The sequence below is a fragment of the Podarcis gaigeae genome, assembly GCF_964106915.1.
Source record: "Podarcis gaigeae genome assembly, chromosome: 16".
NCBI classification, from domain to species: Eukaryota; Metazoa; Chordata; class Lepidosauria; order Squamata; family Lacertidae; genus Podarcis; species Podarcis gaigeae.
Window position 1 is genome coordinate 18,237,933 of NC_139693.1, and position 9,922 is coordinate 18,247,854.

General features: G+C 46.0%; 1 protein-coding gene across 2 annotated transcripts; it reads right to left on the bottom strand.

The window, feature by feature from the left end:
* Window positions 1-496: 496 nt before the first annotated feature.
* On the bottom strand, window positions 497-9,094 carry LOC310834404 (arylacetamide deacetylase-like 4). 2 transcript variants are annotated; one of them, XM_083717898.1, is made up of 4 exons: window positions 8,736-9,094; window positions 6,209-6,425; window positions 4,595-4,658; window positions 497-1,927 (listed from the first exon to the last, which is right to left on the bottom strand). In XM_083717898.1, the coding sequence occupies exons 1-4, from the start codon at window positions 8,910-8,912 to the stop codon at window positions 1,153-1,155; spliced, it is 1,233 nt and encodes a 410-aa protein (XP_083574024.1). In that variant the 5' UTR covers window positions 8,913-9,094; the 3' UTR covers window positions 497-1,152. The 2 variants fall into 2 exon arrangements, with proteins under 2 accessions (XP_083574024.1, XP_083574025.1); XM_083717899.1 differs by having other exon boundaries at window positions 6,209-6,352; window positions 8,736-9,091.
* Window positions 9,095-9,922: the final 828 nt, after the last annotated feature.

Below are 9,922 nucleotides of genomic sequence, written 5' to 3' on the forward strand. Positions count from 1 at the left end.
GCCTGAGGGACAGTGGACTGGCCCCCTGCGGAAAAAGTTTGCTGACCCCTGCTAAGTACCTCTGTGATGGACAGCAAAGCCAGACCAGAGTTTGGTGATGCAGTCCCTCAGAATTCCACCAGAGGGCTGGAGCCTCTCTGAATGAGTACTAAGCAGAGTGGGAGGAGGAAAATAAAAGGAGCAGTTTCTGAGGGAGTTTTTAGACTGGGCTTTGTTTGAGTGTCTTGGGAGAGTTTTACACCAGGAGCTAGCTGGAGGGCTGACTTTGAGCCAGGAGAAGTAGCAGCTGTGTGGATACAGCCTACATGGGTCTCATTCCAGTCAGGAGGGGAGAGATCTTCTAGAAAGAGAAGACTCCCAAACCAGTAGCAAGGGGTGTGGCAATCCTCAGGGTCTGTTATACTATTTACTTCAATAAGAGTATGTAAACGCAGTCAGTAACATTGGAAGATAAGGACGGATCAAGGACGGCACGCAGGAAGTCACTTACACAGAATTGTATTAATTTGTTATAATTTTTATAATTGGGTTAAAATCTGGAAAATCAATTAAAAAAAAGTGATGAAGAAGTTCCAACAAAAGAGGAGAAGGACTTTAAAACTATTGGACTATATGGAGAAGGCGAAAATAAGAAACCAAAAAGACGAAATGCTTGTGGAGGAGTGAAGATCCTTTTCAGAATATCTGAGAAAATATTATAGTCAAATGAAAACACAGGCTGGACTGGAAATATAAGCAAAGGAAGGAGAATGATAAAGGAATCTAATGTTGGATATTTGTTATAGAAATGAGTATTACATTTAGTAGACAAAGGATTTGAACAGAAACATCATGGAAGTAAGGATGAGGAGTCAAAATGTTGAGGGAATATTGTATTGAAACTGAATTGAATTTGTTAAATTGTATGAAAATTAATTTTTAAAATATGTAATATAAAGAGAACAAGATGCTGCATGAAGTGAGCCAATGGCTTGATCCAGTAGGGCTTTGCTTATGTATTTATAGAGCCCATGGTGATTTTAATAAATTAAACAGAGTGGAATTTTTGATCAGATTTTTTCTTTTTACTTCAGGATTGGCACAATGAGGAACAATATTTCCCTCCACAGAAGGGGAAGACTGCCATAGGAAGACAAAGAATGTCATTCATTTCTATAAACCTTTTAAGAACTGTATTACATTCTGCAAACATTTCTGTGTGCTCGGATATTCAATTGCCTTCAAACCAGCCACGGCCATTATTCCATGAAATCCATCTTGAACATGATACCATGTCACTGGCACACCATTGTCCTCTAACCGCTTCTTATACAACAGCCCATCATCCCGGAGAACATCGTATTCACAGGTTAGAATGAAAGCCTCTGGGAGCTGGCAGATTATGTCATCCTCTGCTAGAAGGGGGGCAAACATTGTCTCATAACCTCTTTTAACTTGTTCATAAAGTTCTTCTGAAAATGGAGCGGGTTCTACAGGAACATAGCCCCTAGCTTTAAATTCTTCTGGAATGTTATCAGCATTGATCCATTTTTGGTATTTCTCTCTCAAATCAGGAGGGACATGGGCGCCTTTCAGAACTCCATCTACATTCATTGTCTTCCCAGTGAGATATGTCAAACCAAGACTGAGAGCTCTTTTCCGGAACAAGGGAGGAACTGAATGGTATTGCTGATAGGATGGCAAATTGAAGTCAAATCCTTGGAGGAATGGGTAAATGAGGACCTGAGCTCGCACTCTTGGGAGGTCCTCTCTGGTCACCAGTTCCTGGCAAATGGCTGCAGCATATGTGCCTCCACTACTCTCCCCAACAATGGCAATGCAGTTGGGGTCCACTCCGTATTCCTTTGCATTTTTCATAAAATGAATTGCAGCAGTTAAGCAGTCCTCTACAGGGACTGGATACGGATGCTTAGGAACTAAACGAAATCTAAAGAAAAAACAAGATATCATCAACATTTGACAGCATACTTGGGGCTGAGGTACCTTCAGCACCCCCAAGGAGGCTGGGTCCCCCCAAGCTGATTGACATTTCCATTCAAATGGTTATGTGCTCCACGTCATGTGATCATTTGTGCAATATGGGACTTACCGTGGGGGGGGGCAATATTTACTCAGGTTGGCACCCCTGCCTTCATGCAAGCAAGACAAATTCCAGTCAGGCAGATGCCACTCAAGGAGGGTGAAAAAGAGGGGCAATGGTGCAGAGATGGGGGTCTGTGGTGATTTCAGAGGGAAGAAGAGGAGTTTGGATTTGATATCCTGCTTTATCACTACCCCCTAGCCTGCTTTTCCCAACCTGTAGAAGGACCAGACTCCAGTTTCTCATGGGACGCGGGTGGCGCTGTGGGTAAAACCTCAGTGCCTAGGACTTGCTGATCGTAAGGTCGGCGGTACGAATCCCCATGGCGGGGTGAGCTCCCGTTGTTTGGTCCCAGCTCCTGCCCACCTAGCAGTTCGAAAGCACCCTTAAGTGCAAGTAGATAAATAGGTACCGCTTTATAGCGGGAAGGTACCGTAAACGGCGTTTCCGTGTGCGGCACTGGTGCTGGCTCACCAGTGCAGCTTCATCACGCTGGCCATGTGACCCGGAAGCGTCTTTGGACAGCGCTGGCTCCTGGCCTCTTAAGTGAGATGAGAGCACAACCCTAGAGTCAGTCAAGACTGGCCCGTACGGGCAGGGGTACCTTTAAAAGGTAAAGGTAAAGGTACCCCTGCCCGTACGGGCCAGTCTTGACAGACTCTGGGGTTGTGCGCCCATCTCACTCAAGAGGCCAGGGGCCAGCGCTGTCCGGAGACACTTCCGGGTCACGTGGCCAGTGTGACATCGCTGCTCTGGCGAGCCAGAGCCGCACACGGAAACGCCATTTACCTTCCCGCTGGTAAGCGGTCCCTATTTATCTACTTGCACCCGGAGGTGCTTTCGAACTGCTAGGTTGGCAGGCGCTGGGACCGAGCAGCGGGAGCGCACCCCGCCGCAGGGATTCGAACCGCCGACCTTTCGATCGGCAAGTCCTAGGCGCTGAGGCTTTAACCCACAGCGCCACCTGCGTCCCAGGGGTACCTTTACCTTTACCTTTAAGGAGTCTCAAAGTGGCTAACATTCTCCTTTCCCTTCCTCCTCCACAACAAACACTCTGTGAGGTGAGTGGGGCTGAGAGACTTCAAAGAAGTGTGACTAGCCCAAGGTCACCCAGCAGCTGCATGTGGATGAGCAGGGAATCGAACCCGGTTCACCAGATTACGAGTCCACCGCTCTTAACCACTACACCACACTGGCTCTTCAGGGAGAACTGAAGAGGCCTGGAGTGGAGCATTGAGCCCCAGTGCCTGAGGTTTTCCATGATAATATAATGCTAGTTCACATCCTGTTCTCAGTGGCCAGTGGTCAATCATTGGAGAAACTCACAATCAGAACATGAGTCTTGTGGTACTTTCCCTCCCACAGCTTCCAGCAACTGGCATTCAGAAGGACACTGTCTCCACCTGCAAAGGCAGGCTATAGCCATCATAGCTAGTAGCCACTGGTAGTCTTATACCGTGTGCATTTGTTTAATCCTCTTTTAAAGCCACCCAGGTTGGAGGCCATCATTGCCTCCTGAGGGAACGAGTTCCACAGCTTAACTACACACTGCGTAAAGAAGTACTTTCTTTTAGGTGAATCTTCTAGCATTCAGCTTCATTGAATGTCCACATGTTCTAGAGTTAAGAGAGAGGGACAAAAACATTTATCTACCGTATTTTTCGCCCTATAGGACGCACCGACCCATAAGGCGCACCAAGTTTTTTTGGGGGGAAATAAAGGGGAAAAAATTATTTTCCCCCCAGGCGCGGGGCTGGGGCGGGGGAGGCCCGAGCTTCCCCTGACCCCAGTCCCCAAACAGGCAGCTCTCTGCAAGCCGTGGGAGCCCAGCGCTGGCTCCCGCTGCTTGCGGAGAGGTCGGCTAAGCCTGGAGAGCGAGAGGCGTCGGTGCGCACCAACCCCTCTCGCTCTCCAGGCTTAAGCGAAAGCCTGCATTCACCGCATAGGACGCACACACATTTCCCCTTCATTTTTGGAGGGGGGAAAGTGCGTCCTATAGGGCGAGAAATACGGTAGTTTTATGTAAGAGTAGTTTAATGTTCCTTATATGACGCCTTGGAAGGAGTTTTGTCTGAAAGGCAGGATAGAGATAATCGCAACAGATAGAACTAGCATAGATTGAGAAGCCATATCAGTCTCTCATGGTGGATAAGGTTATCCATGAATACTAATCACAAGGCGGATGGGCCATCTCCACTACCACAGGCAGTAATGCTTCTGAATATCAGATGATGTACGTTGCAACTGGGAGCAGTGCTCCTGTGTCTGGGTCCAGCTTGTGGGCTTTTCATTGGGATATTTGGTTGGCCACCGTGAGAACAGGATGTTGGGCCCCCTTTGGCCTGATCCAGCTTCTTATGCTTAAAGCCAGAGGGACTGGGTCCAAAGGCATAAAAATCAAAATACAAAGGTGAACACCCATTCTAAAGGTTGGCAAATTCACGATGTTGGCAAAATCAGCCGTTTTCTGGGCTCATGTGGAAGGGTTAGAAACTGAAGCGTGAAGATACTTACTCAACACACATAACCACCGAGTCGGTTCCGTGGGCAAGCGAATGGCAGATCCTTTCAGAAGTTCCTGGGAAAAGGCACACAACCTTTAACGAGTTTCTTTTGGCAACAACTAAGCTGAACTGAACCCTTTATAAATGGGGCATCACTAGTTGAAAACCATTATGTACATTTTGTTCCCTCCTGGTCAGCAGTTTCAATGGGTAAAACTCAGAATAGAACCAAAAAATCCATTCTTTTAAAGCAAGGTGTGCTAGGAAGAACAAAGACTGGGATCCATTTTGGACTGGCTAGCTAAAGGCTGGCTGGGAAAGATGCCTTTGAGTCCAGTGCTGCACAGCTGTGGGAACAAGCCCTGCTTGAGATGACCAAGGAGTCCCTCCATGCAGAATGAACGTGTAAATATGTGAATAAGTCAGAACAGGACCAAACAAACCTCAGAGCACATTTTGGGGCTTATTCAAATTAATTCTGGCCATCTCTGGAAGACCTTTCATAGAAGTCCATTGAAGTACGAAGCACAAATACCTTCTTTGGCATTTGTCATTGGCCTTGACATTAGGAATTAATACAGAACCAGACATCTCTGCAACAGGAAGGCTCAGCCCTGTTTTCTTACCACACAATCCCATCCTGCCATGTTAAGCTGCCTACACTTCGGAAACTTCAGCTGGTGCAGAATTCAGCAGCCAGGTTGCCCACTGTGGTTTGAGCATATAATACCTGCATTATATGACTGCAATGCAGTGTGACTGCATTGGCTGCCAATTTGTTTCTGGGCCCAAGCCCAGAACTGTTGTGGCTCCCCGTTTGTGGAATGCTCTCCCCCGGGAGACTCACCTGGCGCCTTCGTTTCATATCGTCAGGTGCCTTTGGCTAATTAACCAATAGACGGCCTTTTAAACTGTGTGTAGGCACAGGTTGTTGACATTGTTTGTTGTTATTCTTTGTATTGTTATAGATTTGGGGGGAGACCACCCTAAACCTTAGAAATTAATAAGTGGTAGGATTTTGATTATTATTTGAAGCAGGCATAGGCAAACTCCGGCCCTCCAGATGTTTGGGACTACAGTTCCCATCCTCCCTGATCACTGGTCCTGTTAGCTAGGGATATGGGAATTGTAGTCCCAAACATCTGGAGGGCCGGAGTTTGCTTATGCCTGATTTGGAGTATGGAAGGGAAGATTGGAGGCCAGCGGAAAAAAACACTTTCCACGTCAGTGCCTCACTTGGATAGAGGCCTTAACATGACAAAGGGGCTGGTGGCACATATGCGAGGAATTCTTGGACCTGAGCAGAAAGAGGTTGTCAGACTCATGGCAATGGGGGGGGGGGGTTTGAGTTTTCAGGAAAAGAGTTTCTTTAGAGCGGTGTTTCCCAAGCTTGGGTCTCCAACTGTTCTTAAACTACAATTCTCATCATCCCATACTACTGGTTTGGCAGAGAGTGGAGGTGGTACCCAACCTTTGTAGCAGTATTCATAAAGATAAAATTAAAAACCCAGAGGCAGCACAAACCACCCCCACCCCTCCATAGCAAACATTTCATGACCTTTACATTAAAGTATCACCCCAAATTCTCCACAAACAACAAAGTGAACCATTTCAAAGAACCTACGGATGCTTGCAAATAGTGCAACCCCTCCATGAAGAAAGATTATTCCTTTCCTGTTCCCAGCAGGTGATGTCTTGGTCCAGTACAGCCTCACAGGCACCCCATCAAAAACCAGGTCCCTTGTGATCATTTTTGGGTCCTTCACTTCTGGAAGGACTAGGTTTAGGATCCTGATGATGGAATATCTATGGCAGATGCCCAGTTTTTCCAGAATTCCTCCCTGTTTAAACCAAACCATTTAGCATTTTAATTTTAAACCAAAACATTTAGCATTTTAATTTAGCATTTTAATTATATCAGCATTAGATATATGTATTGCATATATGTATTGCCTATGGAACATAAACCGTGCATGGGAAATGACTGCGCTGTTTATCTTTTCCTTCCTCTTGGGATGGAAAATTATTCTCTTTGAGCAGCACAGAAGTGAAGCCCCTGCCCACTCCCCTTTCCTAGTATGCTTCCTGTTATTTCAAACCTTAAGATGCAACACAAACTGAGAGTATTCAGTGCTAGTACTACTCAGGATAAATCCACTGGAGTGCAGAAGAACCTAAGCAGTGTAGGAGTGCAAATATCCAGAGTGTGGGGATCAGATGGGATTACTATGAGGAATTATAAAATATGCCTCAAGCCATTGTGTCAGCTGTGAAAGCATGGTGTTGATTGGGTTTTATTCATTGACAGTAATTTCTGATCAAATTCCACAACCCTCTGCATCTCTGGCCATTTCCTCTACTGTCCATTTCTCTCTGCTTTCGTACACAGCCCAGCTGCCAGTTGCTTTGCCAGGCATCACAGCTGTCAACCGTCCCTTATTTGGCGGGAAACTCCCTTATCCCAGCGCCGTTTCCCGCTGCTGTCCTGGATTGATGATGTCCCTTAAATTTCCCAGGTTTCAAAGGAAGCAGCTCCTCTCCCTCCCTCCCTGCCAGCCAGGGAGGAGGGAGGCTCCAACTGTGTTGCTTGGCTGTGTTGCTCACCCAATAAGGAGTCTAAGAACGACTGGGGGGGTGGAGTTTGCATCCCTTGTGCCAATCAAATCGGCCGCGTTGCCTGGGGACTCGCCTTTGCTCGGCGCTTCCCAGTGACGAGGTGACGGTGTGGTAATATTGAGGCTTGGAAGTGAGCAATAGCCCTGACGGAGCTGGTCTGGGAAAAGGAGAAAGGTCTGCTTATGGAAAGTAACTGCAGCACCTGTCAAGCAACGGTCAGCGGGACGGAATGAGAAGCAAAGAAAGGTTATGTTGGGATCCACCTCTGAATTACATGATGCGATTTGCCAGGAAGGCCACTGGGTGGCAGCACATTACAAGAGACCGAAGCAAAATGACCGAAACATGAAAAGAGGGTGCCACGATTGTTTGCAAGGGCAAAAGCCCACCTACAGATTAGCTGAGCTCTTTACTTTGGGACCTGTGATCGCTTATTTTGGCTGCTGATGCCTTATTTTCCAGGCTGATGATCCCTTATTTTCAAATCTGAAAGTTTACAGCTATGCCAGGCATGCATCCTGGGCTGTGAAAGATAGTGGGCAGCTTTTTTTGATGTAGCTTTTCTGATATGTTAATCTTAGGATGTTAATCTTAGGGCCAGGAAACAGATCTCACATGAAGGTGATAATAATCCCTGTCCTTCTGGCGTCCTTCTTATCATGTATTTTGCTTGTTTGTGACATCCGGGGTTGCTGGATACACTCCTTTGTAGTTCTGTTTTGTTTACCCCAGAAATATGCATGCTTACTGTAATTAGTTTTTGTAGGTTAACTTTGTCCCCACGTGGGGTTTGTTGAAATGCTCAGAGGAAATCTGATTGGTTCTTACGAACACGGTGACAAAAGTTCTTTTGTGAATAAAACGACCTGGGCGGGAGCGTGGACAGGAATTATTATTATACGCACCCTTCCCAGAGTCTTGCTGGTTCAAGCCTCTGTGTGTATTTTCATAATAAGAGTTCAAGCCTTCCTTTACTTTGGGAACGCCTCAAAGCAAAGCCTGCTGGATTAGGACAATGGCCCATCTAGTTCACCATCTCACAGTTGTCAACCAGGTGCCCCAATGGGAAACCCACAAACCTGGACCCAAGCACAGGAGCCCTCTCTCCTCCTGTGTTTTCCAGCAACTGGTGTTCAGAAGCATTGCTGCCTCCATCTCTAGAGCCAGAGCTGGTTAATAAGCATCCATAGCTATTGCCTCCATGAATTTCTCTATTTCTCATTGGAAGCTATTCAACTTGGCAGCCATCACTGCCTCTTGTGAGAGTGACTTCCATGGATTGAATATATTATGTGTGAAGAAGTCCTTTCTTCTATCTGTCCTGAATCTTCCAACATTCAGATTCATTGGGTTGTCTATAAGTTCTAGTGTCGTGAGAGACGGAGGAAAACCTTTCTCTCTCTATTTTCTCCATAATCTTAAACATTTCTATCACATCGCCTCTTACTTGCCTTTTCTCTAAACTATTTCAAATGTTGCAGCCCTTTTTATAGAGGTGTCGCTTCATCCCTGTAATATATGTAAAATAAACTTACCAGTACAAATCCATATCCCATCAAGAAATTTAAAAGTACCAATGGTGCAGGACGGCTCATTCCTCGAGGCACGTGGGTCCTGGCAAGAGTATAAGAAACTCCCCACACTAACAGCAAGAAATGAATGAAAATAGTTGTATATAATATCAGCATCCACAGAGTTCCACCAAATGCCATTTCCCTTCAACTCAGAGGCACAGAGACAAGGACTTCGACTTAGACAATGCTGGTGGCTTTTACACAAGAACAGTCGATGTCACCTGCATGAGAACATCCTCGGCCAACCCACTTAATCTCTCAGCTGAGAAGAAAACAAATTGTTTAGGAATGTGGTAATATGTTGCAGGCTAAACATAGACTTGCTTAACAGCTTATCTTTAGAATGACTCGTGGTTAGAATGCCCGTAAAGTGGTTGGCTGACAGTTCAAATGGATACATGCTTCAGCAAATATAGAGCTTGCTTATGCCTAAGGGTTGTCAGTATGTGGCTTTATTGCTTGAGTCAATGTGTAAAAGCATAGGAACACAGACCAAAGAAGGAGGAAAGAAATTAGGAGGAATGGTCATCAAATTCCAAGTAATGGGAGATGTCAACAAGAGGGGGGGGGATTTTAGTATTTTAATTGGGTGGACATAGAATCATAGAGTTGGAAGAGACCACAAGGGCCATCGAGTCCAACCCCCTGCCAAGCAGGAAACACCATCAGAGCACTCCTGCTCTGATAGGCTGTAAACCCTGCACATACCCAGCCAATGGGGAAACAGGAGGGAACCTGCCTCGGGTATAAGGGAAATAAGCTTCGGTCTTACTATTTTTGGGTGTGTCTGCTTTTGGACATCTGATCTTGCAAGTACGTTATTTTGTAATCAATAAACACTCTGCTGCTTATTAATTTTGTTCAGATTTTGAGGATCTCACACCCACTTCTAACATTCCTCACACAGGGTTAGAGTGTATGTTCATTGGTGTGAATTTGTCTAAACTCCCCTGTCAAGTGCCAATCAATGTCCCTGCAGTCGTTATTAGCACTAACTCAGGTTTCCAGCCCATTTCCAAATTCAACTCCTTGCATAACACGTTGCAGTAAGCCAAATGGAAGGTTGCAATTGTTGATTTGTCCTCAAGATAATGCTGCAGGCCACCACCTAATGCCATGACACCATAGGGTGGAGGTGATGAGGGCAA